The sequence below is a fragment of the Mobula hypostoma genome, chromosome 8 (assembly GCF_963921235.1).
Source record: "Mobula hypostoma chromosome 8, sMobHyp1.1, whole genome shotgun sequence".
NCBI classification, from domain to species: Eukaryota; Metazoa; Chordata; class Chondrichthyes; order Myliobatiformes; family Myliobatidae; genus Mobula; species Mobula hypostoma.
The window spans coordinates 122,216,816-122,238,892 of NC_086104.1; the positions used below are offsets into that span (position 1 = coordinate 122,216,816).

The 22,077-nt window shown below is 49.7% G+C and overlaps 1 protein-coding gene across 3 annotated transcripts in view; it reads right to left on the minus strand.

Moving 5' to 3' along the window:
* Window positions 1–379: 379 nt before the first annotated feature.
* LOC134350242 (NF-kappa-B inhibitor delta-like) overlaps window positions 380–22,077 on the minus strand; it is a 38,081-nt gene continuing 16,383 nt past the window's right edge. For 2 of the 3 annotated variants that reach the window (XM_063055255.1, XM_063055254.1), the window contains exons 6-12: window positions 20,792–20,897; window positions 19,271–19,417; window positions 18,827–18,878; window positions 13,412–13,584; window positions 12,544–12,660; window positions 10,726–10,890; window positions 10,372–10,530 (exon numbers count right to left, since the gene is read on the minus strand). In XM_063055255.1, the coding sequence (XP_062911325.1) occupies window positions 10,465–10,530; window positions 10,726–10,890; window positions 12,544–12,660; window positions 13,412–13,584; window positions 18,827–18,878; window positions 19,271–19,417; window positions 20,792–20,897 (826 nt within the window). In that variant the 3' untranslated portion in view covers window positions 10,372–10,464. Of the gene's footprint in view, window positions 855–10,371; window positions 10,531–10,725; window positions 10,891–12,543; window positions 12,661–13,411; window positions 13,585–18,826; window positions 18,879–19,270; window positions 19,418–20,791; window positions 20,898–22,077 lie in introns of those variants that run through there. The other variant, XM_063055256.1, reaches the window with a different exon arrangement.

Below are 22,077 nucleotides of genomic sequence, written 5' to 3' on the forward strand. Positions count from 1 at the left end.
CGTTCAGGGAAACGCGGGATTCAGGTAAATCACACACGCACATAGATGTGCACACACAGAGACGCGTGCACACTCCCTCTCACGTACAATCACACTCTCACAATCACATATACAGCCACTGTGTCATGTACCCCATGACAGGTTAAAGAACCAGCAGAAATGGAAAACACTTTGGAGTCCAGTATCACTATTAACTAATAATATTTATTAGTAACTATGTAATACAGTAAAATTTATGCAGATAAATCAAACTGATTAGCAATGATTATATATAAGTAAGTGTGGAATATATATGAAAACCAAGCTTCTTCAAGTCTAGGGGTAAATAGATAGTCTTATGATAATGAGCAAAGTTCAATTCAGTTCGTGGTATTGAGTTGAGAAGTGATGGACAGAGAGAGAGATCTGAGTCTTCAGATGAGCTGACGCCGTCGATCTTCCCGTTGTCCTCCGTAATCCTTTAAAAGTCACCAACTGTGACCACAACAAAGGGGACCGTTCTTCTGTGGTGGAGCTATCAACCCAGGCGAGGGTGGGACACACGAATAACTCCCCACCGGTCACACCCTGTCCACACTGTGAGAGCCACTGATTGATCCACCTGATCGATCCTTCAAAACCCACTTTTTCTGTGGGCCCATCAAAGCTCCTTCAGTGTCCAAAATCATGTGTTGCAGGTCTATCCTCTGACCTTCGATTTATCTCACCATACTGAGTACCAACTGTCTCTCAAATAACTCCTCCCTTCTCTGTCTGTGTAAGAATGTACAAGCAGGCAATGTCCTTGGAGAAAGTATCAACAACCTGCCGAATAATCATAGCACCATCTCCAAGCAGTCTTCGTCTCTCTCTATCTTAAAAACAAGATGTCATTGTTAAATAACTCTCTCTTTCTCTTTTTAACAAGGTGTCTGTCGTTGAGCATCTCTCTCTCTCTTTTCAAAAGCACAGTTCATAGGGGTAATGGAGCACAGTTCATAGGGGTAATTCAGGACCCCGTCACAACTGTCTCTCTCTCTCTCACACACACGCACACGCACACGCACACACACGCACGCACACACACACACACACGCGCACACACACACACACAACACACTCGTAATCACACTCCCACAATCACCTGCATGCACGACACTTTCACAACAGTCTCATCCACACGACACTGTCGCGCACAAACTCTCTCAGCACTCTCAGACTCTCTCTCACTGACCCGCACTTGTGTCTTCCTCTAGTTTTTGACCTACCCGTTCTGTGTTTCCCTCCCAGGGCCCTCACCAACTCTCTTCTCCAATGAGGGGATCTACGAAGAAGTATATGAAGACCCTGCCTTCTTCAGTGTACCTTCAGCCGAGTTTCCTGCTCCTCACTGGCCCGGCACTTCAGCTGAAGCTGTGCGTTACCCTGTGAGTTCATTCTGTCCTCTGGAGACCAGGGTCCTGGACTCACAGAGTCACACAGTAGGGAATCAAGAGCCCTTCAGCCCAACGCATCCGTGCTGGCCAGGTTGCCTATCTGAGCTTGTCCCTGTTTGCTTGCGCTCAGACCATAGCCCTGTAACGCTTTGCAGTTCCGGCAACCCGGGTTCATTTCCTGCTGCTGCCTGTGAGGGGTTTGTATGTTCCCCCTGTGACCTCGTGGGATTCCTCTGGGTGCTCTGCTTTTCTCCCGCAGTTCAAAGACATCCGGATTGCTAGGTCAAAGTTGTTCCGTGATTAGGCTAGGATTAAACTAGTCTGGGCAGTGTGGCTCAAAGGACCAGAAGGGCCTATTCCACACAGTAAATAAATAAATAAAACTTTCCTGTCCGTGTAGCTGTCCAGGGGTCATTGTACCCATACACCCACCACCCTCTGGGTGAAAAACCCACCCCCGGGTCGCCTTTAAATATTCCTTCAGTCACTTTAAACCCATGCCCTTTAGTTTTAGTCTCCCCTATCCTGTGACCCTCCAGCACCTCCGCTCTATCCACAAAAAAATGGCATTTCCTGATGGCCAATCATTTTAAATCCAATCCCCATTCCTGTTCTGACTTGTTGTTCTATGGCCACCTCAACTGCCGCAATGAGGCCTATTCTATCTAGGTAGCCTCCAACCTTAAGGCATGAATGTCCATTTATCTAACCTCTGGTGATTTTTCACCTCCCTCTCCCCTCTTCATTTTCCCACTTTGGCCTCTTACCTCTTCTCCTCACCTGTCTGTCACCTCCCCCCCTCCCCGTACACCCCCTCCTTTCCTTCTCCGATGATCCTCTCTCCTCTCCTATCAGACTCATTCTTCTACAGCCCTTTACCTCTTCCACCTATCACTTCTCATCTTCTTATTTCAGCTGCCCTCCCCCACCCTCCTGGCTTCACCTATCATTTTCTAGCTTGTCCTCTCCCTCCCTCCACCTTCTAATTCTGACACCTTCCCCTTTCCTTTCCTGTCCTGATGAAGGTTTTCAGCCTGAAATATTGACTTTTTTGTGTGTATTGCTCTCAATTTCCATCATCTACAGAATCTCTTGTATTTGGTGACCATCCATTCCATGATTTGGTAAACCTTGAGAAAGATTATTGAAAAGCACAAGTCAGGAGGTGAATACAAGAAAATCAAGCTATTTGGCCATCAAACTAAATGCTATGTTTGGCGCTGCACATAATCAAAAACCCACCATCCCTACCGTGAAGCATGATAGAAGCTGCATCATGCTGTGGGGATGCTTCACTGCAGCAGGCCCTGGAAGGCTTGTGAAGGTAGAGGGTAAAATGAACGCAGCAAAATACAGGGAAATCCTGGAGGAAAACCTGATGAAGTCTGCAAGAGAACTTCGACTTGGGAGAAGATTTGTCTTCCAAGACAATGACTGCAAGCATAAAGCCAAAGCTACACAAGAATGGCTTTAAAAATAACAAAGTTAATGTCCTGGAGTGGCCAAGTCAGAGTCCAGACCTCAATCCAATTGAGAATTTGTGGCTGGACTTGAAAAGGGCTGATCACTCACAATCCCCATGCACTCTGACAGAGCTTGAGCAATTTTGTAAAGAAGAGTGGGGGAAAATTGCAGTGTCCAGATGTGCAAAGCTGACAGACTCACGGCTGTAATTGCTGCCAAAGGTGCATCTATGAAATGCACCTTGAAGGGGGTGAACACTATTGCAATCACTTACTTTCTGTTTTATATTTGCAATTAATTTAGATCATTTTGTAGAGATCTGTTTTCACTGCGACATGAAAGAGACAAAAAAGCCAAACTGAGTCCACTGTGATTCAATATCGTAAAACATGAAAAGCCTCCGGAGGGGGGTGAATGCCTTTTATAGGCACTGTGTTTTAAACCGAGAGTAGTACTGTGGGTGCCTGGAATGCGCTGCCAGGGCTGGTGTTGGAGGCAGATACGGTACAGGTTTTGAAGAGGCTCTCAGGTGCATGCACGTGCAGGGAATGGAGTGATATGGATCATGTGCAGGCCGAAGGGATTGGGTCTATATTGTCATCGCGTTCAGCATAGGCACTGTGGGCCGAAGGGCCCATTCTGTGTTTTGTACTGTTCTCTCCATGTCTAACCTTCTGCAAAAACACAGAACATCAAATGGGATAGCACAGGCACTGTGGGCTGAAGGGCCTGTTCTGTGTTTTGTACTGTTCTCTCCATGTCTGACCTTCCGCAAAAACACAGAACATCAAATGGGATAGCACAGGCACTGTGGGCTGAAGGGCCTGTTCTGTGTTTTGTACTGTTCTCTCCATGTCTGACCTTCCGCAAAAACACAGAACATCAAATGGGATAGCACAGGAACAGGCCCTTCAGCTCACAGCGTCTGTGCCAGCATGATGATGTTTCAGTGGCACTGATGGTCTCCCTTCCTTTTTCCTTCCTTCTCTCCTCCTCTGGACAGGGAACGCTGAGGGGAAATGCCGGACGGGTTCGAGACATTCCCGCCTCCCGAATCGTGGATCGTCCCGAACTCCTGGGAGACCTCGTCTGATGAGCTGTTTCTGGGCGTGTGGATGTTGCAGTGAGGCACGGGTCAAGGTGATGAGATGACAGTCATTGTACACACCCTAGGTGAACGTGGTACTCGAGAACCATACTCCAGTTCTCTCATCAAGCCTGAGAACCAATGTCACCAGGCAGACCAATACTTTACTAAATCGAAGGTATTATTGGCCTTTAACTTAGACATTATTAGCACCTGAAATATGTATTATGATTGTACCTATATATGCAAATAATGAGATTTGAAAGTGCACCATTTCCATAAGACATAGGAGCAGAATTAGGCCATTCAGCCCATCAATTCTGCTTCACCGGTCCATCATGGCTGAGTTATTATCCTTCTAAACTCTATTCTCCCCCCAACTTTTGACACCCTGACCAACAAGGCCCGTTTCGAATGGATCCTGTCTCTACAACAGTTGCCTATTCTCAGCTGGAGTTTCAGGATAGTTGGGTGACAATGGCTGAACTGTTCTCCTTGTGCACAAGGAAATAAAGTGTGATGGAGAAACAAGCGCGAGCTGTCAGAGTCCAGTTTATCCGCAAGAACAAGAGCTTGATGATTGAGGATGTTTACGGGACTCTCGGCTTCACCTCTGTGACCCCATGCACATGATTCTGGGTGAGTCACAGCACTTAACGTCATAGCTGCACGCCACTACACGTTCTAGAGTGCAATGATTGAATTGCCTTCTTTTACGTTCTGGATCACAGTTTAAACTGCCACCCCATTCCTTGTGTTCTAGATCACACCTTGTAACCAGCTCCCTGCTCCCATTGTAGATTGCACTATCCTCACACGTAACTGACCCGCTGTTCTTACATTCTCTGACTCCCTATTGCTTACATTCTATCTCACACCATGTAACCGACCCCACACTTCCTCATATTCCAGATTACACCTTTTAACTGACCCTTCCACCCCCGTTCATTAGGTTTGAAAGCACACCCATAAATTGCCCCTGTTTCTAGAGCGTATCCTTCCATCTGGCTCCCTGTTCTTTGAGTTCTGTGCCATAACCCCTCAAGCATGTTCTTTATGTTTTAGAGCAAGCTGATTTTAAGTCTCCCTTCCCTTGTGTTCCAGACCAAAGCCTCTTAAGCAGGCTTTCACGTGTTGGAGTACATTCTTCATGTGTTAGAGCATGCCTGTTTGTGTCAGAAGTACATTATGTTCCAGAGTACATCTATTAAAATCCCCCAGTCTCTTGTGCTCTGGAGTGCACCCACAAATGTTTCCCCTGCTCTTTATGTTCTAGCACACTATAGAATGCACCCTCTTAAACTTCCAGTCCTTTGTGTTCTAGAGCACAGCCATTTCTGCACCGTCATTCTTTATGTTTTAGTACATACTGTGTCCAGCACACAACTGTTTCTATTCCTCATATTCTACAGTGCATTCTCTTAAATCTCTCATGTACTCTATGTTCTACCCATTCAAGTGACCTCCCTGTTCTGTGTGTTCTAGAACATACACAGCTAAGTGTTATAGAGTGAACCAATTTAGAGATCTGCCATCCATTATGTTCTAGAGTGCACCCATTTAAGTTCCTCCTATTTTTAATGGCCAAGAATGCATGTAGCCCCTCTTAAACATTTCCATCCTTCACATTCTTGAGAACAACCAGTTAATATTACCACTTTTGTTCTAGAAATGAACCAATTAAGTGCTTCACCATCCTTTGTTCTAGAGCAGGGATGCCCACCCTGAGGTCCATGGACCCCTCAGTTAATGGTAGGGGTCCATGCCCCACAAGCCCCTTCACTGGAGGTACTACACCTCCCCAGACACTTTAGAATACATCCCCTTAAACTGGCACCCATCTTCTAGAGTGAACTGATCAAGTGCTCCTCAGCCCTTAAGTTCCAGAGTGCGCCCAATGTAAGTGGGCACCCCAGTCCCTTTACATGCTGGAGAGCCACCCCTTTTCTCAAGGATTCTAGGAAAATCGCATCTCAAACCCACTCCCAGTGTTTTCAATGCTTTCGTTTGCCAGTCAAACAACAGCCAAAGAAAACACTTTGCACGGGGACTCGCAGGACCGATCACTTACTCCTGTCGCTGACCCACAGCCTCAAGTTCAGGGATCAGAGGGGAGAAGGTGATAGGGACATGTAGCGAAAGTAAGGATTTGTATGTGAATATACAGGACATGGTTAATAAACTTGTGGATAGCTAGTGTTGTAGACGGTGAAGCTGGCCGCCAGAATTTACAGGGATATCCTGATCCGCTAGGTTGTGGACTAAGGAACTGTGGATGGAGTTTAATTTGGGTAAGTGTGAGGTGGATTTGGTGAAGGCTGCTTCCATGCTATAGAATTATTTCCGTCTTCTAAACTCCAGCAGATGCAAGCCTCAAATGTCCAACCATTCCTCTTGACACATCCCACCCATTCCAGAGGTTGTTTCGTGTTGACTGCAGTCTGTATCCCAGTAGCACAGATCTCATGGGGGAGCTGACGAATTGGAGACAGAATCGTTCAATGGTAGGAAGCAGAGGGTGTTGCTTGTTTCTTGCGCTGGAGGCCCGTGACTGGCTGTGTTTGCCAGAGCTCAGTGCTGGGACCATTGCTGCTTGTCATCTACGTCAAAGATTTTGTAGAAGGCATGGTTCGTGAATTTTCAGACATCACCAAACTAGGTGGTGTCATTGAGAGTGGAGGTGGCCATCAGGATTTACAGGGTGATTTTGATTGGCTGTGTAAGTGGGCTGAGAAATGGCAAATGGAGTTTAATTTGGATAAGTGTGAGGTTTTGCATTTTGGGGAGACAAATGGGGGCAGGGCTTTCCCAGGCCCTGGAGTGTTGCAGAACCGAGGGTCCTAGGAGTACAGCTACATGGTTCCTGGAATGTGCCATCAGAGGAAGACCAGGCGGTGACATGCTGGCCTTCATCAGTCAGGGCACTGAGTGTAGTAGATGGGACATTATCTTGCAGTTGTAAAAGACGTCTGTGAGGTTGCATTTAGAGAACTGGGTTCAGTTTTGGTTGCCCTGCTACAAGGGAGATGCCATGAAGCTAGAAAGTCCACTGAGGAGATTTATGAAGATGATAAGGTCCCGAGTTAGAGGGAGAGGTAGGTCACACACATTGGAGCATAGGAGTCTGAGGAACGGACTTACAAAGACATAGATAGGGTGGATGCACACAGTCTTTTCCTCAGGGTTGCGAATCAAGAATTGGAGGGCCCAGGTTTAATGTCAAAGAGGATCTGAGGGGCAACTTTTTTACCCAGTGGGTAGTCCGTATATGGAATGAGCTACCAGAGGAAGTGCTCAAGGCAGGTACATTAACAACATTCAAAAGATTTTTGGACAGGTACATGGACAGGAAAGGTTTGGTCAGACGCGGATGGGACTAGCATGGATGGGGACCTTGACACAGAGAAGTTGGGCAGGAAGGCCTGCTACTGGGCTGGCTGACCCCATCAGCGACTCCCTTCTTCTAACAGCCTGGCCTGTCACTTGCCTTCCTTGCCTGGTATCTGGTGAACTACCCCTCTAGAGCACACCCACCTGTCAGAGAGAAGAAACACTAACTCACGCAGATTAGTCATTAATTTATTTAAATGATTATAAACCGCTTTACAGACATTAAAGCAAGAAACGCAGGTGGAGATGACCTCATAGAGGTCACACAGAAGTGCAAGAGGCCAACGAAGTGCATTGTCCCCTGTCCCATGTGCAAGCTCCCTTCCACCCTCTCCCAAAGGCCCCTCGGCTCAGGACACCTTGTTCATTTGTCAGCCCCCTCCCCAGATGTGGGAACTGCGTGGGGGGGGGAGGAATTTTACTCGGACGTGGGAAGCTTGCATTTGAGACACATAATTCAGCCATAAGGGTGCGAGGGTGGGAGAAGGGAACGGTCTGGAGCGAGCACCCTCACCCTCCCCTTCCCCACCCACTTCACGAAGGTTGCTGGGCAAATTGGGGGTTGGGGGGGGGTTGTGTGTTGGCTGCGGAGACCAATCTTGGTGCCGTAGAGGTGGAAAAACTCACCCCTCCCCACCCCAGGTGCGATCAATAATTGCCCACGTGGAACCTAAGTCCTGCACACAGTGCAGACGCGCGCTCTCAAACACAGACACATCACTCAGATGTTACACACACACAGACACACACACACACACACACACACACAGACAGACAGACAGACACACACACACACACACACACACACACACACACACACACACACACACACACACACAGACAGACACACACAGACAGACAGACACACACACACACACAATCACACACACACACACACAGACACACAGACAGACAGACACACAGACAGACAGACACACACACACACACACACACACACAGACAGACACACACAGACAGACAGACACACACACACACACACACAGACAGACAGACAGACACACACAGACAGACACACACACACACACACACCTCAAGCAGATGTCCATGTACCGAAACACAACGTACCGTCTCACAAAACTGCGAGCACTCCTTGCCCCCTCTTCCCACGCCTTCCACGTGTACAGCCCTCAGTCACAGATACACAGCGGTCCCTTACAAGGGTGTGTGCACGCACACAAAATCTCCCTCACGAACATACGCCTCTCGTTACCTCTTCCTCCAAACAGACAGCTTTTCTCTCATGCACAGGCACACACCCTATCATACATAGACACCCACGCAAAAACCCACATTCTCTCTCTCTCTCATGCACACACCCACTCTGAGTGGCCACTTTATTAGGTACGGGAGTGGAACCCGGTGAGGTCTTCTGCTGCTTCAAGGTTCAATGTGTTGTGCGTTTAGAGATGCTCTTATGCACACCACTGTTGTAACGTGTGGTTATTTGAGTTACTGTCACCTTGAACCAGTCTGACCATTCTTGCCTGACCTCTTTCATTAACCAGGTGTTTTCACCCACAGAACCGATGCTCACTGGATGTTTTATTTCCCGTTTTTCACAGCACTCTCTGTAAACTCTAGAGACTGCTGTGCATGCCCCGGGAGATCAGCAGTTTCTGAGATACTCAAACCACCCTGTCTGGCACCAGTAATCATTCCATGGTCAGTCACTTATATCACATTTCTTCCCCCATTCTGATGTTTGGTCTGAACAACAACTGAACCTCTTGACCATGTCGGCATGCTTGTGTGCATTGCGTTGCCGTCACATGATTGGCTGATCAGATATTTGCATTAACGAGCAGGTATAAAGGTGTACCTAATAAAGGAGCCATGGAGTTTACATCCTCTCTATCTCTCACTCTCACACTCACACACAACCCAGTGCAATGATACACTACACCAGGCCTGGCGATACCCACCCCCACAGGGATTACTGGCAAACGCAGAGCAGCCCTGCAGTGGGTGCGTAAGATGGAGTTCTCCCCACTGGGAGGATTCAGATTTCACAGAAATCAAATAATTGAGGAGGGGATAGAGAGGGGAATCCTCAGATCCTAGCCCTGGCTCAGGGTGAGCAGGAGGACTAGGATGCAATTCATCTCCCCACCATCTCCATTATCCAATCCACCCCCCCCCCAAGTGAATCTTACTGTCCCAACAGAACAAAAACAGTCCACATTTTTGGCTTGGAGCTCCAAGCCAATTTCGCGCAGAAGACGGGAGAGGGAGATTTGAAGTGAGAGGGGATAGACCATGAGAAATCTCTCTTGCCCCTTTCTCTGTCTCTGTCTCTCTCCCCCCCGCTCCAATTCTTGGGAGGTGGATTAAAAAGGGCGGCTTCCAAAGCCGATAAAATAAACGGCTGGAAGAAGGTGCAGAGATTCCGGGGTGCGGAGGGGAATTGCAGTGAGGTGGGGGGTGGAGTGCGTGAAGATTTGGCTGAGGGCGGACTAGGTATCACTGTGTGCTGCTACACATAGGTCCCTGTATGGGGTGGGGGTGTTTGAAGGCAGATGAGACCAACACCCCCCCCCACCACCACCCTTTCGCCACGCACTCTGCCCACACGAGGAGGTGGGGTCAGCCATGGGTTGTCTCTGCACCTTCTTCCAGCAGGAAATGGGAACAGAATAAATTATTTCAGTTGAGTGATGAGGGAGGGACGGTGGGAAAGGGGGACGAGGCAGAGGAGGAGGGAGAGAAGAGGTGGAAGTGGATAAAGGAAGAGGGAGGATTAAAAGAGGGGTAAGGAGTGATAGGGAAGTGATAAGGAAGGGATAGGGATGGTGGAAGTGAGGACAGAGAAAAGAAAGGGAGATAGAGGAAGAGGGGAGGGGAGGGTGGAAAAGAGAGGTAAGGGCTAAAAGAGGGGGAGGCTGAGTAATGGGGAAAGTGGGAAGGAAGCAGGGAGGGAGAGAGCATAGTAGGTGAAGGAAGAGGAGAAGAGGAAGGGAATGAGGGAGGGAGGGGTTTGAGGGCTAAATGGGGAAGGAGACGGATGTTTCCTCCCGATGGGAGTGACACGGATTCCATCCAGTGGAGGGATACACGGGGACTGAAAATAGTCCAGGTCTGTGATGGGTCCTATGAGGATCCGACTCTGTGATTGGTCGACAAGGCAAGGCGGCCTCTCTTCAACAAATGTTTCATCTGCGGAGGCAATGGAGAGTCATCAGAGAGGGAGGCGATTCAGATGAGACGGAGATTTGGGTTGAGCGGTGGGACTCGGGATATGAAGACCCTCAGGGCCCCCAGCCCCCTGGGCTTGGCCTCAGTACACTACCCCCCCACCACCCCATATTTGACAGGACACTCATCGTCCTGCACTTGACCCCAGTTCCTCACCTGCTCGCCATGAGGGCTGTTGGGCAGGAGGTGACCCGGCTGCTCATTCTCCAAGTTCCGGATGCTGGGATCGGCCCCACAGTCCAGCAGCAGTCGGATGATCTGCTCTTGGTTCCGGTCTCCATGCAGTCCGGCAGCCATGTGCAGTGCGGTGTTCCCATGGGCCTGTAGACAAAGAGGCAACGTTACCGGGGGATCTTTCCGGCCACGACCCCTGGCTCCTGAACCTGCAGGGCATGGCATCCTAACCTTGAACCTGCAGGGCGTGACCTCTTGACCTTGAAAATGGAGGGCATAACATCCAGACCGCTGAACCTGTGGGACCGTACCCCTGAATTCCCAAGACTGTGGGGCATGACCACCTGACTGCTCACCCTGCAGTGTACGACCCCTCCCAACCCTTGAACATGTGGTTCATGATCATTGACCCTGCAGCCACAGGCCATGGCCCCGACCTTTAACACTTGAGTGAAACCCTTGCCCTCACACCATCACCTTTATATCACAGTACCTGACCACAGGAGGGCATGAACCTCATCCTCAAAGCATGTTGCCCTTGACCCCGTCAAACACCCTGACTTTCCAAAGACTCAACCCATGCTCCTCTGACCTGGCAGAGCATGACCCCTGAACCCAGGAAATGTGACCCTCTGACACTGCAAAAGGGCAAAAACCCTTGACCCCCAATGGGGTGGGCTTGACTTGGTAGAGCATGACCTTTAACCACTGAAGAGGAAGAGATACTGTCCAGAAATACAAAAGATATTTGTGGAGATGAGGGTAGACAGGGCAGTGAAGAAGGCACTTCACTGTCCTGGCTTTCATTAGTCAAGGCCAAGACTACAGGAGTTGGGAGGTCACGTTGCAGCTGTAGAGGCCGCACATGGAGTATTGTGTTCAGTTTTGGTCGCCCTGCTGTGGGAAAAATGTTATTAAACAGGACAGAGGAGATTGACTGGAATGTTGCCAGGACTCAAGGGCTTGAGATATAGGGAGAGGTTAGAAAGGGTGGGATATTATTCCTTAGTGCGTAGGAGACTAATGATTTTACAGAGGTTGTAAAAAACCTTGAAGGGCATGGATAGGTTGACTGTGCTCAGTCTTTTCCCCAGGGTTAGAGAACCAAGAACTGCAGGGCACAGGTTTAGGGTGAGAGGGGAGAGATTTAATAGGAACCTGAGGGGAAACTACTTTACTCAGAGGGTGGCTGTACATGGAACGGGCAGCCAGAGGAAGTGGCCAAAGCAGGTACTATTCATCGTCATCTTCATGTACCGTGTTGTATGACGTGGGCAATGATGGTCTCACGACCATGATTGTTCTTGGTAAGTGCTTCTACAGAAGTGCTTTGCCATTGCCTTCCTCTGGGCAGTGCGACCCCAGCCGTTGTCAATACGCTTCAGTGATGATCTGCAGATTATTTTGTGTTCCGAGATGATCTGCCTGGCATCAGTGGTTGTGTAACCAGGACTTTATCACCAGGCGCTCAAACAACCATCCACCACACACTCACGTGACTTCGCGTGACCCTGATCAGGGGGCTAGGCAGGTGCCACACCTTTCCCTGCGGGCTAGCGGAAGGAGGGAACACCTTTCACCTCTTTTGGTAGAGACTTATCTCCACCCTATCACCCTACAGTTACAATGTTTAAAGGATAGGAAGGGTGTACAGGGATACGAATTAAGCACAGGACTGGCATTAAATGTGGATGTGGCTCAGAGCTGAGGGGCCTGTTTACCCTCAGACAGTCACTGACCTCTGCACACTGCCTCCCGCCACCCCGCCCCGCCCCACCCCACACTCAAGGGCCCAGGCACCTTCAGGTTGACGAACTCCTGGAGCCGAGGGTTGGGCAGCTGCAGAATGAACTGAACCAGGGAGACGTTCCCGTCCTGCACGGCCTGGTGGAGGATGCTCATGCTGCTCTTCACGTCCTGCACAACGGATGGGACAACCATCAGCTGAGGGAGGGGCGGTGAGAAGGGTGTGTCATGCCGGGGGGAGGGGCGGCAAGGAGGGGGTGTCACGCCAAGGGAGGGGCGGCACGGAGGGAGTGGCACGCCAAGGGAGGGGCGGCACGGAGGGAGTGGCACGCCAAGGGAGGGGTGGCGAGGAGGGGCTGGCACGCTGAGGGAGGGGCGGCGAGGAGGGAGTGGCACGCCAAGGGAGGGGTGGCACAGAGGGAGTGGCATGCCAAGGGAGGGGTGGCGAGGAGGGAGTGGCACGCCAAGGGAGGGGCGGCACAGAGGGAGTGGCGTGCCAAGGGAGGGGTGGCGAGGAGGGAGTGGCACGCCAAGGGAGGGGCGGCACAGAGGGAGTGGCATGCCAAGGGAGGGGTGGCAAGGAGGGAGTGGCACGCCAAGGGAGGGGCGGCGAGGAGGGAGTGGCACGCTGAGGGAGGGGCGGCGAGGAGGGAGTGGCACGCCAAGGGAGGGGCGGCACGGAGGGAGTGGCATGCCAAGGGAGGGGTGGCGAGGAGGGAGTGGCACGCCAAGGGAGGGGTGGCGCGGAGGGAGTGGCACGCCAAGGGAGGGGTGGCGAGGAGGGAGTGTCACACTGAGAGGGGCTGGCACGCTGATGGAGGGGCGGCAAGGAGGGAGTGTCACACTGAGGGAGGGTTGGCGAGGATGGAGTGATGTATCGAGAGAGGGCTGACGAGGAGGGAGCACCACCAGTGACAGATACCTGGGAGAAGATGGATGCCCCCATATTCAGCAGGTGAATGATGCACTGCAGGATGTCCTGAGCAAGGTTTTGGAGACCCCTGCATGTCTCCCTTCCGAACCTCCGGATATCCCACTCCTTCCTAATGCTGCTGCAGCTGTGGGCTTTGACAGCACAGTGCAGAGGCGTAAACCCTAGGGAATATCAGGATATCATTAGATTAAGGACACTCATGACAGCCTGTAAGATAGTTGGAAATCATGGAAACAGATCCCATCCCGTCACCGTGTGGGGAATCACAGACACAGACCCCGTCCTGTCACCGTGTGGGGAATCACAGACACAGACCCTGACCCCGTCCCCGTCCCCGTCCCCGTCCCCGTCCCATCACTCTGTGGGGAATCACAGACACAGACCCGTCCCGTCACTTTGTGGGGGAATCACAGACACAGACCCCGTCCCGACACTCTGTGGGGGAATCACAGACACAGACCCCGTCCTGTCACTGTGTGGGGGATCACAGACACAGACCCCATCCCATCCCGTCACTGTGTGGGGGGAATTACAGACACAGACCCCATCCCATCACCGTGTGGGGGGAATCACAGACACAGACCCCGTCCTGTCACCGTGTGCGGGGAATCACAGACACAGACCCCGTCCTGTCACCGTGTGGGGGATTCATTAGTTAAGCAAACAGAAAGGAGGTTCTGTGGACAAGAATGAGATACCCAGATGACATGTTGCCTCCCAGATGCCAGGGTCTTGGATATGGACAGAGTTTTCAGCATTCTTAAGTGGGAGGGTGAGTAGCAGATCTCCACATCAGTGCCAGTGACATAGGTTTGAAGAGGGACGAGGTTCTGCAATGTGAGTTTCAGGGACTCAGGTGCTACTTTAAAGTACAGGATCACCAGGGTTGTGATCTCAGGTTTGCTACCTCTGCCACATGCTAGTGAGGCCAGAAATAGGATTATACAGTTTTAACATATGGCTAAGGAGTTGGTGTAGGAGGGAGGGCTTCATATTTTTGGATCATTGGGCTCTTTTCCCGAGAAGGTGGGACCTGTACAGAAGAGACAGTTTGCACCTAACTGGAGGGTGACTCATATCCTCAAGGGAAGAGAGGGGGGTGGGGGAGAACCAGAATGCCAGAACAGATACTAGACTGGTTGTAAAGACAGATGTTATTAAGACCTCAGACAAAGCCAGGAAGCAAAAGGTTGAGCAAGGTGGGACTAATATTCTGAGTTGAGTGTATTATAATGCAAGAAGTATTGTAGGAAAGGTGGGTGAGCTCAGGCCTCGGATCAACACAGGGAATTATAATATTGTAGCCATAAGTGAGACTTGGTTGCAGGAAGGGCACGGCTGGCAGCTCAATATTCCAGGGGTCCGTTGTTTTAAATGTGACAGAGTGGGGGGGGGGGATTAAAGGAGGAGGGGTGGTGTTCCTATTCACGGAAAACATCCACAGCAGTGCTCAGTCAGGACAGACTGGAGAAATTGTTCAGTGATGCTTTGTGGGTAGAACTGGGGAATAGGAAGAGTATGATCACCTTAATGGGGCTATATTATAGACCACCCGAAAGGAACAAATTTGTAGAGAGATTTCAAACAGTTGCAAGAAACACAAGGCTGTGATAGTAAGTGATTTTAACTTTCACATGTTGACTGGGACTTCCATACTGTAAAAGGATTAGATTGGATAGAGTTTGCCAAATGCATTCAGGAAAGTTTCCTTCACCAGTACATAGAAGTCCCAGTGAGAGAGAGTGCAATGCTTTAAGGGAATGAGACAGGCCAGGTGACGGGTTTGTGTAGGGCGGGGATCCCCTAATCTTTTTAAGCCATGGAACAATATCATTAAGCAAGGGGTCCATGAACCCCAGGTTAGGAACCCTTGGACTTTTAGGGGGGCACTTTGCATCTAGTGATCATAATGCCATTAGTTTCGAGGTAATTATGGAAAAAGATAGGTCTGGTCCTCGAATTGAGATTATAATTTGGAGAATGGCCAATTTTGATGGTATCAGAAAGGATCTGGTAAGAGTGAATTGGGACAGGCTGTTTTCTCGCAAAGGTGTACTTGGTAGGTGGGGGGGTCTTCAAAAGTAAAAGTGTGGGAGCACGAAGCTTGTACATGCCTGTCAGAATAAAATGCAAGGATGACAGATTTAGGGAACATTGGTTTTTAAGAGATATTGAGGCCCAGACTTAGAGAAAGGAGTTGCACAGCAGCTACAGGCAGGCAGGAGCAAATGAGGTAGTTGAGGAGTATAAAAAATGCAAGAGAACACTTAGGAAGGAAATCAGGAGAGCTAAAAGAAAGCACGAGCAAGCAAAGTGAACCCTATTGGCTTCCACAGTATGTTAAGAGCAAAAGAACAAAATTGGTCCACTAGAAGATCAGAATGGTAATCCACGTGTGGAGCCAAAGGAGATGGGGAGAACTTAAATGGATTCTTCTCAATGTGTATTTACTCAGGAGATGGACACAGAGTCTATAGAAGTGGGGCAGAGCAGCAGTGAGTTCGTGGACCCTACACAGATTTACGGAGGAGGAGGAGGTGTTTGCTGTCTTGAGGCAAATCAGGGTGGACAAATCCCCGCGGCCTGACAAGGTGTTCCTGTGGACTCTGTGGGAGGACAGTGCAGAAACTGCCGGGGCCCCAGCAGAGATATTTAAACCATCCTTAGTGACAGGTGAGGTACTGGAGAATTGGAGGATAGCTAACATTGTTCTGTTGTTTGAAAAAGGCTCTATGAATAAACCAGGAAATTATCGGCCAGTGAGTCTGACATCAGTTGTGGGAAGGTTATTGAAAAGTATTCTAAGAGACTGGAATTATGAGTATTTGGATAGACAGGAATTGATTAGGGATAGTCAGCATGGCTGTTTGAGTGTTAAATCATATCTAACCAATTTTGTAGAGTTTTTGATGAAGTTATCAGGACAGTTGAAGGCAACACAGTGGATGAAGATTCAGTTGCTTGGTATTCAAAATGAGGTAGTAAATTGGATTAGACATTGGCTTTGTGGGAGAAGCCGGCGAGTGTTAGTAGATGGTTGTCTTTCTTGCTGGAGGCCTGTGACTAGTGGTGGGCCAGAGGGATTGGTGCTGGCTCTGTTGTTGTTCGCCATCTATATCAGTGATCTGGATGATAATGTGGTTAACTGGATCAGCATATTTGTGGATGACACCAAGAATGGGGGTGTAGTGGACTGCGATGAAGACTATCAAAGCTTGCAGCTGGATTTGGATCATCTGGAAAAGTGGGCTGAACAAATGGCAGATGGAATTTAATGCAGACAAGTGTGAGGTTTTGCACTTTGGGAGACCAACCAGGGTAGGTCTTGCACAGTGGTGGTCGGGCACTGAGGATTGTGGTAGAACAAAGGGATCTGGGAATTCATTGAGAGTGACATCACAGGTAGATAGGGTCATTAAGAAAGCTTTTGGCACATTAGCATTCATAAATCAAAGTATTGAGCACGGGAGGGATGTTTTGTGGAAGTTGTAAGATGATGGCGAGGCCTAATTTGAAGTATTGTGTTCAGTTCTATTCACCTACCTGCAGGATAGATATAAATAAGTTTGAAGGAGTACAGAGAACATTTACAAGGATGTTACCAGGACTGGAGGACCTTGAGTTATAAGGAAAGATTGAATAGATTAGAACTTTATTCCCTAGAATGTAGAATACTGAGGGGAGATTTGATAGAATTGTACAAAATTATGAGAGTTATAGATAGGGTAAATGCAAGCAGGCTTTTTACATGATTGTGCAAGGTAGGGATGGCTATGCTGTAGGTGCAGGTTGATGGGAGTAGGCAGTTTAAATGGTTCGGCACAGACTAGGTGGGCCAAAGAGCCTGTTTCTGTGCTGTAGTTTTCTGTGACTCACACAGACCACACCCTGACACTGTATGGGAGAATCACAGACACAGATCTCATCACATCACAGCATGACAGACATTTACCCTGTCCTGTCTCCGTGTGCGAGAATCGGAGACACAGACTCTGTCCTATCATTGTGTGGGGGAGATTGCAGACACAGGTTCTGTCCCGTCGCCATGAGAGGGAGATCACAGAAACAGACCCCATCCCATCACTGTGTGGGGGAGATCGCAGACACAAGTTCTGTCCCGTTACCGTGTAGGGGAAGTCACACACAGCATTCAATTTGAGGTAGTAAATTGGATTAGACATTGGCTATTGGGTGGTGGGTGGGTGGAGGGGAGTCTCGTACTCTCAGTCGCTTCACGCCACAGAAACTGGCATGAGCACTGGCCTGATGGGCCACAAGGCTTGGGACAGACTTTGACTTTTTATCCCATTATCGGGTGGGGGAATCACAGACACAGAACTCATCTCCTCACTCTATTTCGGGGAAATTACAGACTCCCATCCCAAGATTAAAAGGTCTTCGACCTGAAACCTTCAACCCCTCTGTCTCTTCTCACTTGCTGCCTGAGCTGCTGAGTAAATGTTCCCAGTACTTTCTCTTAATGCTTTCTGGTAAAATGATCCCCTGTGTAAATTATTAGAAATCTTTAATGCTGGAAATAATGTTTTACCATGGCACATGATGCACACCACAAGTTGTTCACATTTTACTCACTTACGTGTTCTTGTTTGCAAAAGCTCTCCAATGCCTCTACTTTCTGATAAATTTGGCATGGCTCCATTGACGCTCATCAACGGTACAGCTGCACCGTGGAAAAAGCATCACGGCTTGGCAAGACAACTGCCCTGCCCGTGATCATAAGAAACGACTAGAGCTGCGGACACAGCTTGGCACATCACAGAAACCAGCCTCCCCTCCATCGACTGCCTACACTTTTCACTAACTGGAAAGCAGCCAGCACAATCAAAGACCCCGCCTAGCCCGGGCATTCCACCTTCTCCTCCCTCTCATTGGGTAGAAGATACAAAAGCCCGAAAGCAGAAACCACCAGGCACAAGGACAGCTTCTGCCCCACTGTCATAAGATTATTGATCAGACCTTGTGTGATAAGATGGACTCTTGGCCTTACAATCAACCTCATTATGATCATGTACATTAACGATCACCTGCACTGCACTTTTATGGCCACCTTTTAACTTTATTGCATTCTGTTATTGTTTTACCTTGTACTGACTCAATGTGTACTGATCTGATCTGTATGAACAGAATGCAAGACAAACTTTTCACTGTACCTCTGTACGTGTGACAACAATAAACTAATTCCAAGACCAAAGCCTTTCAGCCAATGGGAAAGTACCTCTGGAAACCCCTGATGTATAAATCAATGACCAGACTCTACAGAGGAAGATCCCATAATGTGACAATACCCCAAAGGGAAAAGTCCTTCTGAGGGAAATAGTATGTAATTAACAATCAGTGTGTAATTATTAGACAATGGTTGACAACAACACTTGTAGAAATTACCTTCGTAGTTTCGAGCCTCAATATTAACTTGTACCCCGGTCCACTGGACAGCCTGTGGGAGAGAGCAAGATTAGTGAAATCTTCCCAGCACACACTCCCAGGGTCAGACACAGAGTGAATCTCCCTCCACTCCGTCCCATCACACACTCCTGGGGTCAGACACAAAGTGAAGCTCCCTCCACACTGCCCCATCACACACTCCCGGGGTCAGACACAGAGTGAAGCTCCCTCCACACCGTCCCATCACACACTCCTGGGGTCAGACACAGAGTGAAGCTCCCTCCACACCGTCCCATCACACACTCCCGGGCTCAGACACAGAGTGAAGCTCCCTCCACACTGTCCCATCACATACTCCCGGGGTCAGAAACAGAGTGAATCTCCCTCCACACTGTCCCATCACACACTCCCGGGGTCAGACACGGAGTGAAGCTTCCTTGTTACCTGCAGAATCTGCGGATAGCCCTCCGTGGCGGCGAGATGGAGGACGGTTTGCCCTTTCAGGTCTGTAGCTCGGACATCAGCTCCCAGCTCAATCAGGTCGTACACGATCTGGGGCTGGTTTGCTGTCACAGCCACCAGCAGTGGTGTCTATGGTGGGATAGGTGGGATAGGTGGGGGGAGTGAGAGAGAGGTCGATGGAGGGGCCGAGAAATAGAAGTTGGGAAGGAGGGAGAGGGAGGAAGTGAGAGAGAGTCAATCATGCAATTTGCCACTGGGAATGCAACTCACAGACACGGCCCTTTTGAACCAAACAATTCATGCCAACCCACCCATATAGTCCCAATTCCTCTTTTCAGCCCATATCCCTCAAAGCTCCACCCCTGCCCCTCCCCAACCCCACCATACACGTATGTTCCTGTACAAGTGCTTTGTAAACAATACTATTGTATCTGCCTCAACCACTTCCTCTGGCAGCTCGTTCTGTATACCCACAACTTTCTGGATGAGAAAAGCTTTCCTCTCATGTCCCTTTTTAAACCTTTCTTTCTTGCCCTCAATCTTTGTCCCCTAGTTTTGGACCCCCCTGCCCTGGGGAAAAGACTGTGGCCATCCACTTTATCAATGCCTGTCATAATTTTAAACACCTCCGTAAGGTCCCCCCTGATTCCTATCCCAGGACCCTCTCCTCAACAACCCAAACCAGCCACTGGACCTCCTGTGCCCATCAGTGACCCCATCCAGGCCAAACTGAGCATAGAGACACAAAGGGTCACTCAGACACAAAAAAGGCCATTTGGCCCACCAAATCCATGCTGACCATCAGCAACCCATTTACACCCATCCTGTTTCATCCTCCCTTCAGCTTTCCACTGGTGACTCCCCTCGGCCTCGCACAGGGGGCGGGGTGGGGGGTGGATTCACAGTGGTTCATTAACCTAGCCCGCACTTCGTTTTTTGGGGATGTGGTAGGGACCTGGAGTACCTGGGGGGGAACCTACAGGGTCATAATAAGACTGTATAAATAGAATGTGTGTAAATATATATACATATGAACATATATACACACACACACACACACACACACACACACACTCTCTCTCTCTCTCTCTCTCTTTGTATCTATCCCAGTGTCTCCCACCATCTATCTGTCTCTCCCATCTTTGTCTGTCTGTCTCCCTCCCCTTTCCTCCTCCTCTCTCTCCCCCTCCTTCCCCCTCTCCCTCTCCCCTTTCCCCCTCTCCCTCTCCCCCTTTCCCCCCTCTCCCTCTCCCCCTTCCCCCTTCTCCCTATATCTCTCTGTCTCTCCCCATCACTCTCTCTCATGCACACACTCCCAATCTCTCTCACTCTCACTCTATACCCGTCTCCCTTTCTCTTACAAACTCCAACCACACACACCCACTGAGCTTCACAGGGGAATGGGTCTCTCTGCCCCTCGCACGCCGCCCCACTGTGCCAGTCCCACCCTACGTGTGGGAGGCCTTGCCAAGTGCCATGTCCACGGTCTGGGGTCTTGCTTACCTTGCCCTTGTGCTCCCGCACCTCCAGGCCCTTGAGTCTGCATACCCTCTCAGCGGTGGCAAAAGCAAACTCCCGCATCCCCTTGGCTGCGTAGATGTGCAGGACCCTGCCACAGGAAGAACGCGTTAATGGGAGGCGTCGTTGCTGAAGACTGGGGTTGGGGAGTCAGACTGGCACGAAGGGTGCACGAGGGACAGGGGGTAGGTGGGGTACGGGAACAGTGAGCTTGTGAGGACGAGCAAGCAAGATCAGCCTGCTGGGGCGGAGAGGCGAGTGTAAAGCAGAGTGTGCGTGCAAGGATAAACATGGGGCAGGATGAGTGTGGCAAATAGCTGTGTGTGCCAGATGAGTGTGTAAGGATATGTATTGGAGGATAAGTGTGCAAGGAGGGACGTGGTGTGCAAGATGAGTATGGCAGGTGAGAATATGAGAATAAGTGGGGATGAGTGAGGGTGCAAGGGTCTGGATGTGCAGGGACATGAGTGCCAGGCATTCTGCACGTGCAAAGATTAGTGCAGAAGGCAAAGTGTGTGAGGGGAAGGGAGTAGAATAGTGAGTGTGGCAGATGAACGTGCAAGGATTAACACAAGAAATCCAAGGAGCAGGGCGGACAAGAGTGAGTGTGGCAGACGGGCGGGTGAGGATAAATATCGAAGGGTAAGTGTGCAAGGAGTGGGATACACATGGATAAGTGTGGACGGGTGAGTGCACAAGATTATAGGTGTGCAAGATCAAGTGTGGAGTAGACGGACATGCAATGAATAGCACATAAGCGTGAGTGTGTAAGAGAGTGTGGCAGCTGAGCAGGCTTGGAGAGCTGTGGTGCAAGAGGCAGGGCACGCAAGAACTAAGCATGGCAGATGGTTGTGCAAATATTAGCACATATGAATGTGAGAGGGGCCGGGTATTTATGTTGGAGGGTAAGCGTAGAGGGAGCATGGTGTGCAAAGGTGAGTGTGGCAGATGAGCTTGCAAAGATAAGTGTAAGAGTCAGTGTGCAATCACCAAGGTGTGCGAGAATGAGTGTGGTGGACAGGCATAAGGGTGCAAAAGTGAGCATGCAAGTACAAATGAGACAGTAGAGCAGATCAGTACAGGAGGTTCAGTGTGCAAGGAGAGGGAATGTAAGAATGAATATGGCAGATGAGTGTTGAAAGGTGTGTGCAAGGAGAGGGGGATGTAGTTAAAGAGCACAACAACTGAGTACACAAGGATGAGTGGAGGGCTGGCATGTGCGTGAATGGGTGCAATAGCTGAGAGTGCAAGAATTAGTGCAAAATGGTGTA